At 44.9% G+C, this 23,668-nt stretch overlaps 2 protein-coding genes and 1 non-coding gene across 3 annotated transcripts in view; 2 read left to right on the top strand and 1 right to left on the bottom strand.

The window, feature by feature from the left end:
- The window catches only part of ccdc85ca (coiled-coil domain containing 85C, a), a 49,410-nt gene extending 34,974 nt beyond the window's left edge, over positions 1-14,436 (bottom strand). Inside the window, exon 1 of the mRNA XM_042072160.1 lies at positions 12,971-14,436. Within this exon, the coding sequence (XP_041928094.1) occupies positions 12,971-13,682 (712 nt within the window). The 5' untranslated portion in view covers positions 13,683-14,436. The remainder of the gene's footprint in view (positions 1-12,970) is intronic.
- A 617-nt stretch (positions 14,437-15,053) lies between these two features.
- Positions 15,054-22,225, top strand: hhipl1 (HHIP-like 1). The gene is made up of 9 exons (XM_042072144.1): positions 15,054-15,777; positions 16,658-17,304; positions 18,018-18,161; positions 18,487-18,815; positions 19,111-19,237; positions 19,492-19,637; positions 20,263-20,344; positions 20,883-20,965; positions 21,164-22,225. Exons 1-9 carry the CDS (start codon positions 15,487-15,489, stop codon positions 21,712-21,714), a joined length of 2,400 nt encoding a protein of 799 aa, XP_041928078.1. The 5' UTR covers positions 15,054-15,486; the 3' UTR covers positions 21,715-22,225.
- Positions 22,226-23,132: 907 nt separating this feature from the next.
- trnat-ugu lies at positions 23,133-23,209 on the top strand. Its single transcript has one exon. It is a non-coding gene; the product is annotated as a tRNA-Thr (tRNA).
- The last annotated feature ends 459 nt before the right edge of the window (positions 23,210-23,668 follow it).

Genomic DNA, 23,668 nt, shown 5'->3' with positions numbered 1-23,668 from the left:
CCCAGTGCATAGCCACATAAAGTATGACACCACTGCAGTAGTCTTTAAAGTAGGTCTCGTGGCATGCGTGAGTTGATTTAAAAATAAACAAATAAACACAGGAGGCGCCCCACCCCCCACACAAGCAAGGAGGAGAGACGGCATACCAAGGTATTGATAAGAATGTATCCTAGCAACAAGACACACTGTTTGACTAGAGGGCCTGGCAGCCTCTCACTTCAGAAAACCAACTGCATCTGCCAAGGCCTACACTCTCGCACACACACACACATACATACGCACACGCACACACACACACACACACACACAGAGAAAAACCCTGAAAAACCGAGTTAACTTGCAGTCCGATGATGTCATATGCATATGTAAACAATGAGGCAAAAGCTTTTTCCATACTTTTCCATATACTAAGCATTTCCACTGCCATTCAAACCCCTAATTTAAGAGAGAGTGCAATCAAAAGCACATTTGTCTCTGTTCCAACCCCAGCAGACCACTGCCAATGTCATGAATAGAAGAATGAATGATGAAGAGTGGGGGGGAGAGAGAGAGAGAGAGAGAGAGAGAGAGAAGGGGAGGTAAAGGGAAAGCAACACTGAAAGCAGAAGAGTGAGAGAGAGAGAGAAAGAGAGAGAGGGAGAGAGAGAGAGAGAAAGCAATACTAAGAGCAGAGGAGTGAGACTATGTTGAGACTAAGGTTTCAATGATAGAGGCTGTGATTTGTTCAAGTCCTTCATAATCACTTGCACTGTACATTAGGCGAAGCTGCATATATTGTATACATTTTATAAAAACATATGCAGCTCTCATTCTCCAAGGGCCTGGGATTTCCAAGTCATACAGCACAGGACGAATAGCCCCACTATGATGCTAATAATGCTAAAGGCTAATTGCTTTGCCACTGAACGGAGGCGTAAAAAGCCCTTTAAAATCAGCAGTGGAGAGAGAAAGGGCCAGTAACGTCTTAAGAGCCTCTTCTGTTTTCTGCCTCTTTTGAGGCCATTTGATGCAGTCCGATGGCGCGCAGTGCTTCAGTCCAAATGCGTTCAGTGCTTCAGTCCAACGCAAATTAAACTGAGCGAGACCCTCAACAGTGCCACCACCAGACCCTGGCCAGGCTGCAGTTACATTGTGTTTGGAATCGCAGAAGAAAGGGTCTGGATCGGCAGGGCCCTTAATCTCCAGGATTAATAAACACACACACACACACACACACAGAAATACACACTCACACATAGTGACATGGAACAGGTTGAGAAACATGTGGAGCGAGTCACGTTTGGGGAACCGTGCGTCAACAACAACAACAGCCTGATGAAAACAATTCAGATCCACGTCTCATTTGAGCTGCCCCTGTTCAAGAGGATCACAGAGTGAGCGTGTGTGCGTGCGTGTGTGTGTGTGTGTTTGTGTGTATCTGTGTGTGTGTGTGTGTGTGTGAGTGTGCGTGTGTGTGTGCGTGTGTGTGCGTGTGTGTGTGTGTGTTTGTGTGTATCTGTGTGTGTGTGTGTGTGCGTGTGTGTGCGTGTGTTTTGTCCAGCACAGCTCCGTGGGGGGAGATTCCTCTGTTTTCTAGGACACACACAATGTCAACTGAAACTGTGTCTCTCAGCTCAGGACATCCACAGCCATGGGGAGAAAACACCCCTCCCTGCGTCAACAGACCTCGCAAAAGGGTTTAGTTTAGATGACATCAGGTGGAGTGAGCGAGAGGCACAAATGGAGTGGCCTACACACTCAATGTGATGTGATAATGTCTCAACAGAAGTGTGCTGAAGTCAACCAAGCAGCAGTATTTCTACGACAATCCATTCGGACGCCAAGAGCACCTGGCATGCACCTGGAGTCTACTACGCCTACGACCGGAGCGTTCAGTATTCCTTCCCTTTCTGGCCTTCTCTCTCCCTCTCTTCTCTCTCCCTCTCTTCTCTCCCTCTCTTCTCTCTCCCTCTCTTCTCTCTCCCTCTCTTCTCTCCCCCTCTCGTCTCTCTCCCTCTCTTCTCTCTCCCTCTCTTCTCTCTCCCTCTCTTCTCTCCCCCTCTCGTCTCTCTCCCTCTCTTTTCTCTCCCTCTCTTCTCTCTCCCTCTCGTCTCGTGTCTGGGAATCACTGAATGAAGAGGTTTCTGATGAACACCCCTGAGTCAGGAAGGAATGGTTAAGAGGATGCTGAGACGGGTCCATGTTGGCTTGACTGGACCCCCCAGGTGTATCCGGAGATGAGTTTTACTGTGAAGGAATCTGACTGACTCATCTTGTCTATGTGTCTGCTGCTCAGAGGAGAGAGATCATTATTATTATTATTATTGCTATTATTATTATTGTTATTATCTTTTTTCCTGCTGTCAGGAAGTTTTCACGGGTGAATCTTTCACCAGCCAAATTCCTGCCATTAGTCCCACAGCAGGTGGGAGATTCCAGGCCTTATTAAGCCTAGTGCAAACGGCCAGTGGGTGTCAATCACTCCGTCTATAGTATAGTGGTTCTCAAACTCAGCGAGTACCACCTCAGAAAACAATTAGCTGTCCAAGTACAACCATCATGACCCACATTAAAATACAGTAGCTTAGGCAAATTTAACTACATATTTTACATTGTACATACTTAACTTCAGTGATCACGAGGTTAAGGATATTTTTTATTATGTACCATATATTTTCATATAACTTGAGGTGATTATTTTATGAAAATAACTTTATAAGAAAATATCTCGGAGATTCCCGGCATGCCGCTAGAGAGTCCGCATACCACCAGGGTGAGACCAGACCACAGTTTGAGAACCACTGGAACCACATTTTAGCCATATAGTTTCAGGCATACATATAATGTCAGGCAGTTCACCATTCACATCCTTATTCAGCAGACCCTGATGAGGTCTAAGAACCATAGACTCAGTTTACATTTGTTTTCACAGTAAAATACTGTAGTCTTGTTCTAAAACAAGTGTGAACTTGTGTTAACAACTTAACAACTTGCTGAGGTGGTTAGAAACCGCATGTGACCACATATCTTTTGTACTGTAATGCATTCTGATGCATCCCGGACAATGGGGTTCTAATAAATGTGCCGTTAGAAGTAACGGAATCCAAACACAAGCAACTTATTGGCTGACCACTTGGAATCAGATCACCCACAAAACAACATTCTAAAAACAAATGTAATGTGGCCCTCACAAAGTTATGAAGGGTTAGGTACTGCGGGTGGCTGGACAGAGCCAGATACACATCATCTAAATGGCAGTATGGCATTCAAAGTAGATGTCACTTCTGAGGGCATCATAAATATGAGAGAATAAGATGTCTCAGGTTATCAAGGTACCATGGCTTATCATGGTGACGCAAAGGTGCAAAGGTTCGCCTCTATGTGAAAAGAGTATGAGGACAAACCACATGACATCACAGAGGTCAGTTGGCTAAAACGACTTATCATAGGTGGTGTTTGTGTGTGTGTGGGGGGGGGGGGGGGATAGATAGATAGATAGAAGGGAATGAGACATGAGAGGGTGTGGTAAGAGGGAGAGAGGAAGACAGAGACGTGAAGGAGAAGGAGAAGAGGGATAGTTCACTACAGACAGACAGACAAACAGGCAGACAGACATGCACACACAGACAGGCAAACAGACAGGCAGGCAGACAGGCAGACAGACAGACATGCACACACAGACAGATAGGCAGGCAGGCAGGCAGGCAGACATGCACACACAGACAGGCAAACAGACAGGCAGGCAGGCATGCACACACAGACAGGCAGGCAGACAGACATGCACACACAGACAGACAGGCAGGCAGGCAGGCAGGCAGGCAGACAGGCTGACACGCACACACACACAGACAGGCAAACAGCTTTGATGAGGGCGCTCCCTCTCCCCTCTCCCAAACCCGCCCGCACGATGGGACGCCATGCTCCCATTCAGGACACTGTCTTCAAGGGCTCTTCACCCCTTTGTCTGCAAAACAATGCTGGCGGACAGATGGTGCTGGCCAAACTCAGAGCTCCCCCCACCACACACACACGCACACATACACACACATACACACACACACACACACACACATACAGCACCATCGTCCAAGACACAGACACCCCACCCCCCCCCCCCACCACACAGCGCTATCTCCCAAGCCCTTTCAGCCCAACCCCAACCAGTCTGTGTCTGGCAGAACTACAGCTCTGGGAGTATTTGATGAGAAAAGCCTGCCAAAGATGTTTTCACACATTAGACTGTTCTCTAACCCTGACAGCCAAATTGCCAGGCGAGGGGGGGGGGGGGGGTCGCTGTTGAGTTACGAGGGAGGGAGCGGAGAAAGCTCAAAGCATACACTCCTCTCACAAACACTGCTGAAGAACACCATCGGTCAACTTTCTAGCAATGTCTTTACAATTACATATGAAACACAGAGCTTTGCTAATGTGAAGGGAATGTATTCAAACATTGGACGCATGATTGCAGCTACAGTACACATTCTGCTGGCTTGTTTACAATGCTAGTAAACCTACCATAAAGTTTAAGTGCGTAAAGCGCAAATAAACCTGCACAAAGAAGGCACTTACAGTAAAGGGAGTATTATCCCTATGTAAATTTGCTAGGTAAACATGTGACACGTGACATGCGACACATTTCATAACATGACCTTTTTTTTTTTTTTTTTTAAAGCTTGGTGTTATGTAACTAAGATGATGACTCGAGCAAAACTGAATAGAGGTTCTGCACACAATGTATCCCATAGACTTTGGGCTGACAAGGTTTGACATTGGTGAATGCATCTGACATCAGGGATGTGAAAAGGCAGACATGTCTAAAAGCAGACTCAGCTGCCGTTGTTATTTTGGGGAGCACCTGTCCCTTTGAGGCAGCAATAATGAGAGCTTTCACCTCAGCGTTGGGCAAAAACATCTCGTTCCTGTGTGAGTGAGTGAGCAGGGAGCTGCTGTGTTGATGCTAGTTAGAGATTAGTGTTAATGTGAGCGGTTGGTTGGATGGCAGCAGATGGGGGGGTGGGCTGGGGGGGTCTAAGAGGGCAAAAGGAGGTGGGGGGGGGGCTTTTGATGTACTGATACTGTAAAACTTGCGAGTGTGTGAGTGTGTGAGTGAGTGTGTGAGTGTGTGAGTGAGTGAGTGTGTGAGTGAGTGTGTGAGCAAGCCGTCCCCCCTACCCCCCCTCACTCAGTCACTAGGAGAGAAGGAGGGTTGACATGCTCAGACTGACGGCAAATTCAATCTTCCAGCGGAGCAGCCTTCACATGGTGTGCCTTCTCTGTTGCTTGGACTTTGGCTTCAGTGCGCCTCCTGCCTCGCTGGCCTTTACATAAGAGCGCTGTGCTAACAGCGTCTCTAGCTGCTGGAGGGCAGGTCGTGTCGTACAACATTGTGGCCGATGACTGTAGACCTGTCTGTGTGAGGGAGCAATTGAAGCAACTGAAAACAACCTTAGGCATGCCCAAATGCACCCGCCATGTCTGATGCCCAAATACAGCCGCCATGTCTGATGCATTTATCCATCTATTTCCTCTCTTTATCTATCTATCTATCTATCTATCTATTCCCTATCTATCTATCTATCTATCTATCTATTCCCTATCTATCTATCTATTCCCTATCTATCTATCTATCTATCTATCTATCTATCTATCTATCTATCTATTCCCTATCTATCTATCTATCTATCTATCTATTCCCTGCAGTTAACGGTCCTGATGCCAGGGGACTCTGCATCACCTCAAACTCCTTCATGTCAGAGTGGAGGGTTTGCCCTGTGAGCAAGTCAAGAGCCAAGAACTGCCCTTCACGTCCTCCCTGCTGAATCCCTTCTCCTCAGATGAGCCCAGAGACGTGACAAGACGGAGAGACAAAGAGAGGGAGGGAGGGAGGGGGGGATAGAGATGGGAAAGATAAAAAGAGATATAAGAGAAAGAGGGACCTATAAAATATAAAGACAGAGGGAGATTATGGTGAAAGGGTAATGGAGAACCACTGGCCTGAAAAGTGCTCTTTATGTCATAACATACTGTAATGGTCTGTGTGTTCTCTAATGCACTGGCAATCTCATTTGAACTTGAACATGAGTTCAACACACACACACACACACACACACACACACACACACACACACACACACATGCACACACACACACACACACACACACACACGCACACACGCACAATGCAATTAAGACTGAGGTGACGTGCAATCTGAGTCGAGTCTAAGTAATTAGTGTAAATGCTGCCAATGACCAGATGTCCAGTTCAACAGGCTGGTCATTGGCAGCATTACCAAGTGGGGGTGCAAGTGTATGCCCAGTATCTCTATACTGCTCACTCAATTCAATTTAGTTAAAAATGATATTCCGTTCATACTGCCATTAAAGGGAAACTCAAAGTTGCTGCATCCAACAGCTAGAGCAGCCAGGCAGCTACAGCAACCCTGAGGAGCTGTCTCTGATCAACGAGGAGGACAGCTCTGCGGTCAGCTGGCCTGGGGTGGCATCTGAACAGAACAACACTCCAGGCCACTTCACGTCACATGACGTAACCACACAAGCACGCTCCCTCTGGCTGAGCGTTCTCGAGGCGCTCAAGGAAACGCAAGTTCCTCAGATCCTCCCCTCAAAGCAGCGAGCGGGAGTCTGGCCTGTGTGTGGTGTCATTAACGCAATAAACACAGCCCTTCCTCATCCTGCAGAAGAATGAAACCTTCTCATGGCATTGGCGCGAAAGGAACTCGCTTCGCGTAAACAAAGCATGGAGGAGAATGGAGTGTCCATCTACTTCCACGGAGACAGAGAAAGGAAACCCTCCAGCAACAAATAAACAACATGTCCGAAAAAGGGGGAATTTGCATTGGAGGCGCTGGGACACAACCTATTCATACACCTTGTCTTTAAGCTTCCTTCAAGGGTTGTAATTATTTCCAACTTATTTGGATGAATGGCATTACAGTTTACAATTACCACTCGAGTAGGATGTATACATACAGCACACAGAACTTATTCATCACAACTGTTTTGTTTTTTAGAAACGCTATCAAATAGCAAAGATGAGTCCAAGAGCTCGACATTTCCTTTCAGCTCTCTTCTCGAGCAAGTTCTCGATGTCCCCAGGGGAACTCTTGGGACCACGGGGGTTTAACGAGGACCAACCAATTACTGGACCATTAGCTGCCCAGTCTCCCATGAATCAGCCTCTGAGGAGGCGCAAGGTTTCCAGGACCATAGCAGCTTTATGGGGTCATCCAACGCAGCCGGGCGTGATAAATAAATAAATAAAAAAGAACACACTTAGCAAAAAAATGGCCAATAAGTCCTTCTTCATATGCCACTGACAGTATGTGTTACTGGATCATAGGTGGATCATTAAAGAACTGCTTCAGCACATTTTTGTTTTGTTTTCTCTACACATCCAGTGATGTCAGTTGAGTGGGTGATGATGGAGGTTGTGGTAAGCCAGTACAGACTACTTCAGCATCTTCTGGTAAACCAGTAAGATCTTAAAATCTCTCTCTGACACTGAAAAATGAAATCTTTTTTTTTTTTTTGATGCAGTTTTGTGTTACCATGAGAAAAGGCATGACTAAACATGCTGTGTCAGAGAGAGCTTTAAGTCCTGTGGCTGTGTCTTTGGTCTGGCTCCGTGTGCTCATTCCGGGACATAAATTTCCAATTCACCAGCATCATCTCATCTCATTAAACATACAATTACCCCGTCAATCCAGATTTATGGCTGCAGAGGTCCATGATGAGATTCACAGGCAGACATGTGAGAGAGCGCTACAAACACACTTCAAACACTTAGCAAATATCTTTGCAGTGTTTACATCACAAGCCATTAGACAAGCTGTTAGACTCCAATGTTAGACTCCATTACCTGAGACCTTTAGGTTAATGTGTGTGGATTGGCCCCGGTATAAAATCTGTCTTTATGGCCATCTTACAAACGGCTTTACGGCAGACTTCGCTCATTGTGAGCACTAACCCCTTTGTTGAGTGCATGGCTCGTAAACTGGGATGAACGGCTAATCTTAGCTCAACATGAGCACCTTTTAGATGTGATGAAGGGTTTCACAGGCTGTAATGGGGGGGGGGGGGGGGGGGGGGAGTCACTCTAACCGTGGGAAGCGACAGGAATGTTATCTGGGTGCGTAACAGGACCCTGCCTCGACCCCTGGTCAACACCATTACGGAACGACCCCCACAGTGCCCCGACAGGAACGCTGCAGCTTTTCAGACACAAAACAGAACCCCCTTTTTTTTTATTAGAAATGTCACTCCTGAGATGTCGGCTCACCTTCCACAGCACAAAGCAGACAGCCAGGCCAGCACGGTAGCAGAGATCAACTGGCTATGATACATTTTCACCCAACAAAAACATCAATGATGCCTTTCTCTTTCCCACAATAATGTGAGCTTACCTCCCTGAAGAGAGGGCTGCCCACAATGTAACCTTTCGAACCTTTCCCTCACCTAATAAGCTACCCTCTGGATCAACAAGACTGAAATGAATCAATGGACCTTTTCTCTTTCACAAGCTAAGTTTTCTCCCCTAAGACTGTGGGTTTTGCTTTTCAAAATAACCTCTACTACAATCGCTACCTCAGACAATCCCTGTCCCTTTTGTAAAAACAACTGTTGTTCACTAATGTTAACATTTTGTAAAACATTGCTGTTACTGTTATACTAAAAGTAGCTCCTATTTGAGCAGCCAGCTCTTTCATATCCAAAACACTAACACGTCAAGAGTTTCAAGTATCCCTGCATTCCAAAGACGGAGTTAGATATTGTAGTAGAGCTATGAAAGCTCTTCACAAGTATGTTGGTATTCTCCCCTATAAGACTGTGTGGTCTTTGCTTTCCAAAATAGCCACCAGTACAATCGCCACCTCCAACACTCCCTGTCCCTGTCCCTGTCTAAACACAACTGCTGTTCACCAATGTCCACTTTTGGTCAGTTTCAAATATCCATACATTCCTTGATGCTGTGGGGCCTTTTCTACAAGTTATGCTGTTGTGGTAATGTGTCATACTGTTCTGTGCTGCGTTGTGGTCAAGTAGTCTGGAGTGGACATACAGTAGGAGGTCCCTGGGCCAGCTGGACGAGGCATTGATGTTTTGGTCCTATATGACAACAGATGGGGCCAGATAGTGTGACTGTCTCTCGACTAAACTATGCTAGTTTTGGATTTCCCCTTTATACCCGTGGATTGGTGTAGATATCTATCGATCATGCAGGCAACAATTAACAATTACAAACAGACATTCAACTCTCAACACATGTGTCTGAGAATGAGCGAGGTTTCAGTTGTGTTGTCTAATTAGCCTCATCATCTTTGGCCATGCAAACACTAAACTGAGGGGTCAGCTTATCGCTGTTGGGGAGACTGCTAAAGGGACACAAAGCCGCCCTAATCTTCCTCATCGACTGGAAGAGGGATTTGGGGGTCTCTCCCCCTAATCAAAAACACAAAGTGCAAGACAACGCAAAAGTAAGATTAGATTATCACAATTCCATCAAAAACACAGACAATTTATCTCATTACTGCGTATTAAAGGGCTAATTAGTGATTCGAATTCACAAGGATGTCTGATGCATTTACTGTAAGTCACAATGACTGACCAATGATATGCTCCAGTCTGTCAAGTTTAGGAAGAAATGTAGATATATAGTATGTCCATTAGGAGATACATATGTATATATAGTATTTCAGCCCGTCACTGATAGTGTGTGCTATGTATTCAGTGTTTCCCATACATTGACTTATTTGTGGCGGCCCACCACAATAACAACATTGACCACCACACAATGATTTTCCAGGTTAAATTAAACTAAATTGTGCTTAAATCTGGTTAGCATCATAACCACGCTGCGCGAATTTGTTAAACTGTTGCATTCAGGTTAATTCTGCAAACCTAGCACCACAAATATGATTTAATTCTGTGGGAAACACTGGTATTCTATTCTTATGTTACAATAATTCTGTTTAGCTACACATAATAAATCAACTTTCGTATTTGATGAAACATGTTTACTTTTATGTTTGCTTAACAGCTTGCTTGCTATGCTACGATCCTTAGAAATGTGATACTCTTCACAATGGGAACTGAAGTCCAAACAACATTGCTTTACTACATCTAAATCATAAAGAAAGAACATGTTGTTCTATCAACTGGAGTGCTTCCTTTCAAGTCCTCTTCCTTGGGTTCCCTTTCCCCTGTCTTCACTGAGTTGGTTTGGGACAATCAGCATAAATCCAATTATGGGCCCAGTCAGATCTGTCAACAACAGGCAGTTTGCATCCTGGGCAGCAAGTGACCTCACAGAGCTCTGCATGAGGGAATCAGTAATGCTATCACCACATCACCCGCCTCCTCCTCCTCCAACAGCACTTTCCTTCTGGACTGGCTTCTGACCTCAAGGACAGGTTCAAACACACCAGTAGTTGCCAAACTTTACAAATCTCTAAAGCCATCTTACCAATATAAGGCTCTTTGGAAGAAACACTCACTATGTGCTGCGTGGACTCTATGTGGACAAACAAAGCAACAAGTTGTGCATGAACCTGTTTTCAATTATATCACACTTCTCCACTCATTCCCCCACAGGTTCCCTGATCTGTCCTCACAATCAATTTGTCATCTCAAATAAACATGGTCTTTGGAAAGAAAACATACAACGTGTGTACTTACTGCATGTGTACTGTTAAGAAGACCATTTCCTCGTAAGCATGTCCTGGCTAACAAGAAGAGGGTTTTCAGAGAGAGTGAGAAAATGTGCTGGGATTTCAAGAAAGTGAGGCAGTCAGACACAGACTTTGTTTAGGGGAACTGTTTGACACAGCGATGAAATACTGAGTTTCACAGAAATGTTTGAGAGGAACAAGTTGAAGAGCTGCACAGAAAAGAAAAAGAGGGCAAAACTACTGAGAGAAAAGAAAAGTGAAGGATGAAAACTAAAGATGAAGAACATAACACCTGACATCCAAAAGTCATTCTACACAAACACCCAGCACAGCTTGGCAAGCCTTCACACAATCGCCACTCTCCAATAAACGTCAGGAAGGCGACAGAGTCAAGATGCTCTCTGTGTTTCAGATCAAATCTGTGACTCCTCCACATTTAACAAGCAAACAATAAAATGAAAGTCCTCACATCACAAACTGAATGCAGAACACAAAACGCATGCATGGAATGCAGTATCAAAGTTCTAAATCCATGTGGAGCACTGCCTTTCCTCCAAATTCTGTCTGACTGCCTTTAACTGAAGTGTGGAGGCATCATCCTGTTGAGTTCTACAGCAATTATATTAATGTGACTGAAATTAAGATAACAAAACACAGCACATTCTCCAGGATATTTTTGTTTTGTTTTTTTTTGCTTCTTTTTTTCATTGTGACACACCTATATAATAACCCGGAAAACTGTGTTCTACATGATGGACGGGGTCATTTCTTGTATACGGTGGCCACTAAATAACAAACCTCCCCCGTCATGGGGCCGGCACCTCCACGGGGGAGTAGCCATCAGTCATCGACTGCCCAGGAAGCCCAGGCTGGTGCGACTCGCCCGAATTAATCCCCTGAATTTATGACCAGAATAATCTAAAAAAGTGGGAGCAGGCCTGGCAGACACTAGGACTGTTGGCAGGCAATAAATTAGAGTGAGTCCTTTACAGTGCAGGGGGAGAAAGTCCTCTGAACTTGCGATAGTGAGGCTTCCGTTCTGTGAGTCAAGACTGAGAGAAAGGTGTGGTATAGTGCGCTCAAGGTCCAATCTACACAGTATGCCTATTGTTACATTCCCTGTTAAAAGTGGAAGATTTTCCAATCTCAATTAAGTTTGTGAAAAACAAAATGAGCTGCAGTTTCACTACAAGCTAATCATTCTTCTGGCAGCCTAACACCTAACAATAACAAAGATATGCATTAGTGGAAAAGTTATATTTGCATGAAATCTGTCTAATTCTGGGGTCATTTGAAACCAGCCATGTTTACTTGCATGTCTTGGCCTTTGGCGCATTATCCCAAAAGCTCAGGGTGGCCAGTGTGGTCTGTATGGAGCAATAGATCTTAAATGGCGATTAATCCTCATTAGGTCTACTTTCCTGGGCTAAGGTTTGAGGTAATTAGAGATGGCCCATCTGTGCTGGCCGTCTAAAACAGTGGGAGCTGTCTACACTAGTCACAGGCAAACAACGGCTTGTGCACAAAATGTAGCCTACAGTATGTCTTGGTCTGAGCCTACGTGTGAGGGCCTGGATTCCTTTCATCTGAGACTCATCCTGCGCAAACATCTCAATCACATCCAGGCTAAGAGCAACACACCCAAGTTCCCATCAGGTCAGCATCAGAACTGGGACAGATTCAATATAGAATCCGGTGCAACCTGGGTCCACTCAGAGCCATTGTAGAATCTGATACTATCTGGGTCTACTCTAGAATCTGATACTATCTGGGTCCACTCTAGAATCTGATGCTATCTGGGTCCACTCTAGAACCTGATGCTATCTGGGTCCACTCTAGAATCTGATGCTATTTGGGTCCATTCTGGAATCTGCTATCTGGGTTGCCATCCACTGTGACTTTCACCCAGAGTCCTGAAAGATGCTAGAAGTTTTGTAATGAGGCTTGTAAAATGCATGTGGCAATACCTGCCTAAAGAAATAATCCCTTTTCTGACAAAACTTTATTATCATCATCTTTATTATCATTGCCAGCCTAAAATCTTTATCTGTACCTGGGAAACGTGCCATTGTCTAAAAAAGCTAAATGTGCCCTTTATGGGTTTTCATTAGTGGACTCAATTGGGCAAACCCAGACACATTTACTTCTGAAATGGACCCTTTTTCATATAGCAGCTTAAATTCTAGACAGGAAGGCTTGTGAGCCTTTTATAATCATACATTCACACTCATAACCATAGATAGGTGGCCAAAGCTTGATACACTCCTCCAACATGCATCCACGTCTTGACACTGCGTACTTACCATTCAGTCCGTTGGGGATGCTTCTGTGGAGATGGGTGTTGGAAATGTCATCCATGGACCTCCCCATGTTTGCGATTTTCGTGTCGGTAGGCTTGTGAAGGCCTATGTGATTATGATGATGATCCGGACTCCCGGCACTGCCCGTGCTGGAGGTACTGCTACCGTCCCCTACGTCGCGCACAGTGCTAGATCCCCCGTTTAGATTACTCAAACTAGTTTGGCTGTCTATAGAACTTCTGGACCCGGCACCGTTCCTTTCCTCATCCAGCATCAATATAATTTCCTTGAGTTCCCCATTTTCCCTCATCACCGTCTCTTGGTTTGCCTCCAGCTCTTTCAGCTTGTGCTGATACGCACCAACCTCTTTCCACACAACGCTGGCGGTATAGCGGCCGAACCGCTGCCATTCCCGCGACAATTTCTTGCCCTTTTGCCTGTCATCGTCCAAGAAACAGCACAACTCTCTGAGCTCGTTATTATCGTCCTGAAGCTTCTGGTTGACTTCTTTCAAACTCCGAATCTCGTGGAGATGAACCTGCAACCTCCGGTTCACGTCCTTCATCATATTCCCATGTTCCACCATTAAATTAATCTTCTCTCCGTCTACCTTTCTCAGTCTTTTTATTAATTCTTCTTTGCTCCATTTCATAAGCTCTTCGTCCGGTATTTTACTAAAATCATCCCTCGGTCCGTCTACACCATTTTTTGCCATACTCCCACCCGGCGTTTCGCGTTCCGAAGGTGGCAAATGAGAATGTAAATCTGACTATTTTAATTCTACTTCCAGGATAATGCAACACCCAAAATAGCGTGCATCATAGGCGAAACAGGTCCAATAACACGCACACAAATCCGAAACATTAAGGATTTAACCAACAGGCTAATGCCTGGATCTCTGAGTTGAAATAACTAGAGGCGATGCAGCTGAAGCGATGTTATAGCTAAATCGATGTTAATGTATCCAGTCTGATCCAAAATATAATCTCATTACGATAATTTCTTCACAAAATAGTCTTCTTCAGCCGTTGTTGTAAAGAGCAGCCTTGTAGCCTACCTGTTTCATCCGACCCCACTACGCGACCTGATGAATGATGAGAAAAGCACCACTAGCTGTGTTCCGCTGATCTCCAGTCAGCCAGGGTTACGCGTTGTGATGTCAGTGCAGTTGTTCAGGGCAGAGAGCAGACACTTTCATAAAGTTCCCTCCCACGGCTCTCCGCTGCTCACTCTAATAACAAAACTCACTTCAATACCGATTCAAATCTTCATAAAACCGAAATATTTTTGTGAACTCAAATTACATTTTCTAAAAGCTTTCGGGTAGCCTATAGACTGGCGATAGTAACAACTTCGGTGAATCGGGAGATTTGCTGACGTTGTTCTCAAGTGAAATACAAACAGGTAGACAAGGTAGATGGTTTAATCGCTCCAGACAGAGGAACCCTAGGTCTCTTAAAGGAGCCTTATTGCCTTGTTGTGTGTAGGCTGAGTGTGGATAGGGCTTGCTGACAGTTCACTATGCGTTGTTGACGTTTTACTGTTTATTGAGACAGTTATTGATCTTCAAATCTTAAATATATTTGGTGGTACCGATTATGCTACTACCAGAAAGCAAGAATTGCTTTACCGTTTTAATAGATCATGTGAGGACAATCCGCCCAATGTCTAGCAAGACACTCAGGGTGCACGAACTTTAGAGGAGATAGGGTTAGGTATGCCATATTTTTGCACAGCAATAGGGACAGGACGCCACCTTGTGGACAGCATATGTCATCGCCACTTCTTGGGCTGGGCTTGGTTGCTTCCCAGTGGATGAAGTTTTATTCCAAGTAAAACGTTAATGTACCGTGACGCACACTGGTGCATTCAAGTTCTATAAACTGTAACAGATCGTGAGCATGCATTCACATAGAAGCCCAATTGTATACATGTTGGTACTTTAAATTGACATTATGAGACAGCCGTTCTAAGTTCTGTCCAACTCGTGTTCTGCCATGCGCCCTGTCTTTGTTCCCCGCTATTTTCTTATCCCGCTGCTATATTGGCCATATTGAGGCATCTGACATTTCTTTAACTCCATTCTGTTATTGAATTAAAGTTGGCAGTTGTGGCCTTGGGCCGGCTACATCCTGTCAAAATCGGGAAGGGACAGCTGTGTGGGTGCAGATGAGTTAAGACTGAGATTTGACACAGCTGGTCTGTGGGAAGTTGCCGTTTGGAATCAGCGCAAGACGCAAGAAGTGTACCGCAGATCTAACATGGACGAAAAGAGGGTGGTCTGAGAATGACAAAGTGATGATACAAGAGCTACTTTGTAGCAATGTCTGGCGTCGCAGCTTAACAAACAAGACGGGTTTGTAGTGGGGAAAGGTTACAGGCTGACCAAAGTGCAGAGCTCGTTCATAAGATACTCAGACAACCGCTCGCCACGGGATCTTTTTTTTTATAGTCCGTTCGCTTGCATAACTTCTGTTAAATGTACACGACGTTATTCACTGGCTAGGCAACAAAGCATAATGTGGTACTTTTGCGATATCTTTGGTCGATTTTGGCATTCGCATTTAATTTTATTGAATTTAGTTGGGTTTTTCATAGCACCTGTAACCTCACATCCACAATGCTTGGACTTCAAGCCCCCTTTCCGACCTGAAGATGAGCTCCAGTTTTGCGTAATGTATAAGTATTTTGGTTGTTGTGATTATGCAAAGGACCAGGAGCTGATGGCGAAATATTACAAGATCATGGACAATTTTGACTATTTTGGATATGCCAATTGCGCAGCGTACGTTCAGGGCTTGCTATGCCAGGTAAGTGAAGGGTCATAACATCCGATTCACGGTTGTGAAACGCTAACTTGGTGTTGACAGCTCATCGTCAGCTTTATTTTAAGAATGTGTTAATGGACTGCTAGTTTTGGTAACGCATTAGTTTATCACGTTATCCATTAATACATAGGCCTAAATAATATGTGTATGTACTAGTGCCTTATAAGGTCTGTGTTAAGCGTCATAACACATTTATCATGTCTTTATGCAACAATTTCTTAAAATGTCTTAAAATAGAAACGTTATAGCCTTCTAATACAATGTCTTAATATGTTATTATTATCCCACTACAAGTCACATATTCAGGCAGTGTATTTGGAGTCTATAAACCCTCTATTTGAATCCATACTATATACCAACTAGTTGCTTATTAAGGATTTACCAATAATAAATGCCCTATTGATTAAGAATAAGACATTGTTCAATAAAGACCTAAGAAAGGGGCAATGGTGCTTAACACAGACCTTGTTGAGCATTAGTATACACATATTATATATTATTAGTTATGTATCAATTAACATGTGTTCCCTAAACAAAAGGGTTAGTTTCTTCCATTCCATAGTTTCTTTAATGTCATTCTTTAACACAACTACATTAAGTTATGATTTATTGACATAAAAAAAACATAGTAGTAATGATAATAATAATAATAATAATAATAATAATAGTATTTACCCATAATTGTTGATGTTCTGGTTGATGATGGTGGTGTTTTTGTTGTTGCTGTAGTTGTATAAATAGTACACATAATAACATGATGAAAACGTAGACACGTATATGTGCCCAAACGTGTTCAATATTTTGCTTCAGGCTGCCCAAGCTGCTATCCTGCCCTAGTCCTACTGTATGTGTTTTTATTAAGGAATGCTCACCGTATGCAGCGCACCTGTTTGATGCCGAGGACTCCAGCACACCTCTCAGGACCATCCCGGGGCTGTGCCCCGACTACTGCTCCGCTTTCCTGGACAGGTGTGAGTCCACCCTACCCCTAATCTCCGACGACCCGCGGGTCACCGAGCTGAAGCACGACAAAACCCAGCTGTGTCAGTACCTACAGCTGGACGACCCCGACTACTGCTATCCCCACCTGCTGAGCAACGAGCACCTGACCAAAAACCTGGGCCGCGTGGCCGAAGACCCCGAGGGCTGCCTGCAGCTGTGCCTGGAGGAAGTGGCCAACGGTCTGCGCAACCCACTGGCCATGGTGCACGCCAACGACGGCACCCACCGGCTCTTCGTGGCCGAGCAGGTCGGCGTGGTCTGGGTGTACCTGCCTAACCGCTCCAGACTGGAGAAGCCCTTCCTGAACATCTCAGAGGCCGTGCTCACCTCCCACTGGGAGGGGGACGAGCGGGGCTTCCTGGGGCTCACCCTTCACCCAGACTTCAAGTACAACGGCAAGCTGTATGTGTACTACTCCATCGAAATAGGCTTCGATGAGAGGATACGCATCAGCGAGTTCCACATCTCTGCTGCCGACATGAATGTAGTCGACCACACGTCAGAGAGGTTGGCATCATTTATCTGCTTCAGTTTATCTGTCTCAGGAGCTTAGGAAATATTCACTCACAATACTACAGATTTGGACATATACATTACATTACATTACATTTAGCAGACACTTCTTGACCAAAGTGACTTACATATGTCAGCTATATTACAAGGGATCACATTGTCCCCGGAGCAACTTGGGGTTAAGTGCCTTGCTCAAAGGCACAACGGTGGAAGCCGGGAATTGAACCGACAACTTTCAGGCTACTGCACGCTAGCCCAGCTCCTTAACCACTACACTACCACCACCCTACAGGCTACTGCACGCTAGCCCAGCTCCTTAACCACTACACTACCACCACCCTACAGGCTACTGCACGCTAGCCCAGTTCCTTAACCACTACACTACCACTGTTCAATATACAAGTTACATATGCTGCTGAACATTGTCCTCAATGGTTGTGGATTTTGATAAAGTAATGCTATTGTACCTATTTTATTGTGTAAACAACTATTATAAACAATTTTGTAACAAGTATTCTTTTACTTATGTAATCTACAGTACTATCTAAACTTATAAGTGATTTTTCTTATACGTCAGGCTTAAAGTTTTTTGTCATACCTGACAGTATAAGAAAAATCACTTATAAGTTTAGATAGTACTGTAGGTTAAATGAACTTGTTCGGAAAGCTTCCTTCACATTCACAAGTTCTTTATTGGTTTCCTGTAGGGTTATATTAGAGGTGGATGAGCCAGCGTCTAACCACAATGGTGGCCAGATCCTGTTTGCTGACGATGGGTATCTGTACATCTTCACTGGCGATGGGGGGATGGCGGGAGATCCCTTTGGGCTGTTTGGTAACTCTCAAAACAAGTAAGAAAGGAAGCCTCATGTAACCTTCCTTACAAAACGTTGGAAAGCCACAGTGCCTCTTTGAAGTGCTTTGGTCCTGTTTGCAATCACCGTCAGCTTCTTTTATGTGCTTTGAAGATAGGATCTGTTGTTGTGTACTCCTAAGGAGCACACACAATGATAAAATAGCTTCCCTCTTCTACAAATAGCTTTGAATAGAAAGCACTTGCAAAATAAATGAAGGAGAACGTGGCAATGCAAACAGTAGTGTGGAGTTAGATAAAATAACCTCCTCTTGTGTTTACTGTACATACTACTATAAGTGTGCCATTTCATTGCATTGCAGGTCTGCTCTCTTGGGCAAGGTTCTTCGCATCGATGTTAATGATAATGACAAGGGACCGCTGTACAGGATCCCCCCAGACAACCCCTTTGTTCACGAGCGCGGGGCCCGGCCGGAGGTCTTCGCTTACGGGGCACGGAACATGTGGAGGTGCTCCGTGGACAGGGGCGACCCCGTCACCAGGGAGGGGAAGGGCAGGATCTTCTGCGGGGACGTGGGGCAGAACAAGTACGAGGAGATCGACATCGTGGAGAAGGGCAGGAACTACGGGTGGCGTGCGAAGGAAGGCTTCTCGTGTTACGACAAGAAGCTCTGTGCCAACAGCTCCTTAGGTGGGCATCCGCCGGCGCCCACACACTCGCTGGCCCCCACACACTCGCTGGCGCCCACACACTTCCTGCGATTAAGGACACTGAATGCAAGACTGTTCCTTACACGTTCCCCCCAACAGTGCTATAAAATGACCTCTACTCTTTTTTGTAAATAATGGAAATTAAAATGCTCCAATTGTATCTAAAGTCACAAATGAGAGCTTTCCTTTATGCCTCATTCCTGAATGTAAACCATGGAAGTGCTTTCTATTCCAAGTTCAGCACATGTTCAGTAACTTTGCCTTTTTGTCTCCAGATGATGTCTTGCCTATTTATGCCTACCCGCATAAAATGGGTAAATCAGTGACCGGTGGATATGTCTACAGAGGTTGCGAGTACCCCAACCTCAATGGCATGTACATCTTCGGAGACTTCATGAGTGGGTGAGGACTTGCCCTTCCTCTGTTGTCATATTTAAGTGTAAATTTAGACTGATTTCATCACCCATGGAACTAACTCTGGCCGATGACATAATGACTAGACTAGACAGCACCACCAGTTACGCTTTAACCATAACAGTAGCCATGGTAACACAAAAGACAGACATGACGTAGACAAACACAACGCCTTTTTAGTTTAATGAATCACCAGATTCCCGGACAGCCACATGTGAGCTGCGTCTCTCTCCTCTCCTTAGGCGCCTGATGAGTTTACGAGAGAACCAGCACACGCGCCAGTGGGACTACAAAGAGATCTGTATGGGGATGGGTCTCACCTGTGCCTTCCCAGGTCTGATCAATAACTACCACCCCTACATCATCTCCTTCGCTGAGGACGAGGCGGGTAGGTCATCTGGACAGGGCTCATAGCTCTCGGCTACTGCACTGGAATTCAGGCGTCGGATGTGCTGTTAAAGATTTGAAAATAGATAGTTGTGTATAAAGGCTTTGAAAATGTCTGATAACTTCTGACACTGAAATGATCCCTACTTAATGCCCTGCTTGGTTGTGTAATCTATCTCAACCCTTATAAGTCGGTGACCAACTCCATTCTGATGGGCTCTCAGGTGTCCCAACATTTCTGGACAACAGGTCATCTTTTTAACATTACATAGGCATGCAGTCTTTCTCAATTCTCATATGTGTCATTTTGAACAAATTTGACCTTTCAAAACAGATATCCACAGGCATGTCAGACAGACCAGGCAACAGTCCATTCCAGATATTGATGTCACCTAGTTTCCCCTTCGGGTTGAACCAGAGCAGGAGGCAGGGTCACGCCCCAGTTGTCTGCTTGCTAGGCCTGTTCGCCCGCACTGGAATATATTCATAAGTAGTGTAGATACCTGTTCTGATTAGTCCTAAGATGTTAATTTAAGTTCCATGAAGCATTATGAATGTACTAATGCAGTATTGTACAAATGTACTAATTCATTTATCAGTGTTCTTCATACGCTTGTGAACTTTAGGGGAACTTTATTTCTTGTCTACGGAGATCCCAAGTGCCACCTCTCCCTCTGGTGTTGTGTACAAAGTGGTGGACCCTTCAAGGTAAGGATTTCAGCACTTTGTGTCTACCGTGTATTTATAGATTTCTTGACACAGACGCTATGTACTGTCTGCCAGGTCTGTTCATCCAAATACACCAAGTGACTTTGAATCCCTGGAAAACGGCTGAAAACATATGCCTTCTCGAATATCAAACTGGCAATCCGCAAACTGTGTATTTGCGTAACGGCGCTAATAAATCATTAGGTTTTCTTAATAATTTTTCCTCTTTCATTGTGCTGTTCGAAGATCAGTTTTCCCTGAAACATGGCTTTCATTAAAAAGGAGGCCTGTGTTGGCAGTTTCATACATAGCTGTCATCTAAATCTCCTTCGAAATGACGTAGACCCAGACTCAGCTAGTTTTCTGGCCAAGACCTAACCTCGCATAGCTGAGAGATGTTATTTGTTACTAGCTGCCTTTTGAAGAATGCCTCATAGTAGAGAGTCTATGTGTTTTAATAGTCTTAAATGATGGTTTAAAAATTGAAAACTACTATCAAGAGCTCTGTTTTGTTAACCAGAGAGTAATCTTCTTACAGACGCGCACCTCCAAGAGCCTGCCATTACGACCCACTACCAGTCAAAGTCAAGGGCAAAACCATAAAATTCCAGCCAAAGGAAAGTAAGTGTCCATACTGCATCTTGTTTCCCAGCTTTAGCCCATTGCATCTCACAATGCTGTCTCTGCCTTAGCGTTATATGCACTGCTATTCTACAGTATATTATTTATACTATATTGTATACAGTATTTCTTTAGCGTATGTTATGCCAAACATGATTTATAATTATATTGTGCTGATTTTGAATATCTTTCCTGCAGCATTAATCGGCGCTGAATTACCAAACTCGCGCCAAGAGATTCCAGACTCCAATGACTGGTTGGAGGAACTCATGCGAATTCTGGACGAGCCTGGGCTGCAGACCACCCTTAAGCCGACCACTACCACCAGGGCTCCCAGGACTACCAAGTCCCGCAAGGGCCGGCGCAGGAAACAGGGCCGACACCGGTCCGACGCAGCACACCAGAATGGAGCCGTGCGATTGGCCGGAGACGAAATGGGACGTGCCGACCGGGGCAGAGTAGAGATCTTCGCCAAAGGCGAGTGGGGGACGGTGTGCGACGACCTGTGGAACACAAAGAACGCCGAGGTGGTGTGTCGGCAGCTGGGCTACCGGCACGCCCTCAAGGCTTCCAAAGCGGCGGAGTTCGGCGAGGGCAGCCACCTGAGGATCCTCCTGGACGACGTCCAGTGTCAGGGAACAGAGGCTTCGCTGCTGGACTGCCAACATGCAGGCGTGGGCAACAGCAACTGTGCACACTATGAGGACGCAGGGGTCATATGCGGGAACTCCTTCGATAACGGACACTGAAAGCCTCCGCACATAGGCGCCGACATGAGTGCGGTGTGCGCCACGCTCGGCGTTCGATTACATTAGATTCCAGTGTTTCCAACACAACCCCGCACGCCATCGCCAAACCCTATCGCCGCCGCCATGTAGATTTAGCTCTGTTTTTGCATTCCATTGTTCCATTGTTGAACATTTCCATTGTTGCCACTGATGTGACAGAAGGTGTCGGTCCACTCAAGTCGGCCCCTATAATCGGAGTGCAAAAATGATAATATGACCACAGCACACGGGGATGTGATCCACTGGTCTTAGCGAAACAGAGAAAAATCTACCGCAATGATTTGCCCAGGAATATTCGAGCTTTGCACTACCTCCTCTGTCACAAACAAGCAAATACACAAACAAGTGCAGCTGTTTTGCTCTAGTAATTTTACCAGGCTTTATTCAATAACCTTAATTGACCTGATGTAATTGACATCATGTTAATACTACCTTTATATTCAGTTCAAAATAAATGTTTAACAAAAACTGAGTCAACTCTCTCTGAATACACCTTATCGCTATCAGTAGATACAGCTCTACAATAAATTTGTGAACAAATGACACTTCAATAACGTGCTATTTCATCCTATAAAGTTGAATAGGCACAGTTTCCTCTTAAGTTAAAGTTAACAGCAATTAAACATCGACAACACAGTCCATCATGTAGCCTGGGAGAACCCAGAAGAACCTGTTAGCGTCGTTTGCACAGACGTCACGTTCTGGCCGGTAACCATGGTAACCCAACACGCGCGGCCATATTGGCGATACTCAGTGAATGAAGTAGGCCTACAATGGAGTATTATGCACTTTGGATATCTTACGTGATTGCAGCCGTGTCTAAACAACAGAAAAGCTAATCAAAATGTGTCTAAGATGCAAAGGCATATATGGCAGGACTTGGACCACAAGAAAGGGCGCGATATTTCGAGAAATTACGGTTTATTGGCAGCGCAGATCCATATGAGTTGGGTGAGGGAGACGAAGTACCAAGTTTAACCACAAGCGCCCCCCTTCCTCTGATAACTTCTGGCATTATTCTCCTTTCTCCCTGGTTTTTTAATAACTTTTGGAAGTCGATACCTACACCAGATGTTTTTTCTCAGTCTGACCTATTGGTACAACCTAAAACATGGCAATAATTAACCATTTTCCTTGATTATGTTAGGGATTTACTTCAGTGCCTAATGCTTTCTAATGAGGCGAGTATCTCCAATATGGCGACGTCCAGATCTGATGACACGCCGTGCAAACCCCTAATTGAGATGCGGTCTAGTCTGGTGTCAACGAGGCTATCAATCATTTGCACTACTGTCCAAAAGTTGCTACTGTCCACGTGTAGACGCATTCTGTCTGTACCGAACTTTGAACTTGTCACGTGACACAGCTATTTACCCGGCGGCTCCATAGCTCAGTGGTTAGAGCACTGGTCTTGTAAACCAGTGCTCTAACCAGAGTTCGATCCTCGCTGGGGCCTTTTATTTTGACACACATTACTAGATACAACAGTGCTACAGTGGTTACACCGGCATAATGCTGCCTTCATGCGCCCCTCGGAAGGTCCGTATTTCCTACTTGACATGTCGTTCTGTCGACTTTGGTGTGTTCATGTGTAGACTGTGGTGTGTTTATGTGCTTTTAAAAGTCTGAATGAGGAAACTGCTTGCATGTTCAACATAAGATGCGTTCAGCGTTTAACCAACACGCCTGTAGTGTCTGTAGGCCTATGACAAGAGCAAATAAAATAGGTCTAATGAGCTATGATATGGATATGTTATAGGGGGAATTTGGGTAATCGGGAACATTGGATAATGTGTTATAGCAGGCCTAGCCTATGTCATAAAAACATGTAACCTACATTTGCTGAAAAGAATGGCGTCTAGGCGCATATAGGGATATCAGGACAAGCAGATTGCAAGTGACAAAACGTAAATTC

This window comes from Alosa sapidissima, chromosome 19 (assembly GCF_018492685.1).
Source record: "Alosa sapidissima isolate fAloSap1 chromosome 19, fAloSap1.pri, whole genome shotgun sequence".
Classification (NCBI taxonomy): domain Eukaryota; kingdom Metazoa; phylum Chordata; class Actinopteri; order Clupeiformes; family Clupeidae; genus Alosa; species Alosa sapidissima.
The sequence above is the reverse complement of the archived record's forward strand: the minus strand, read 5'-3'. Positions and strand labels throughout refer to the sequence as shown.

Bases quoted from the DNA above. Each gene is read 5' to 3' on its own strand.
- hhipl1 (XM_042072144.1), top strand. From the start codon at position 15,487: ATGTGGTACTTTTGCGATATCTTTGGTCGATTTTGGCATTCGCATTTA. The intron at 19,638-20,262 runs GTAGGTCATCTG...TGTGAACTTTAG, and splicing joins CTTCGCTGAGGACGAGGCGG to GGGAACTTTATTTCTTGTCT. The intron at 20,345-20,882 runs GTAAGGATTTCA...ATCTTCTTACAG, and splicing joins AAAGTGGTGGACCCTTCAAG to ACGCGCACCTCCAAGAGCCT.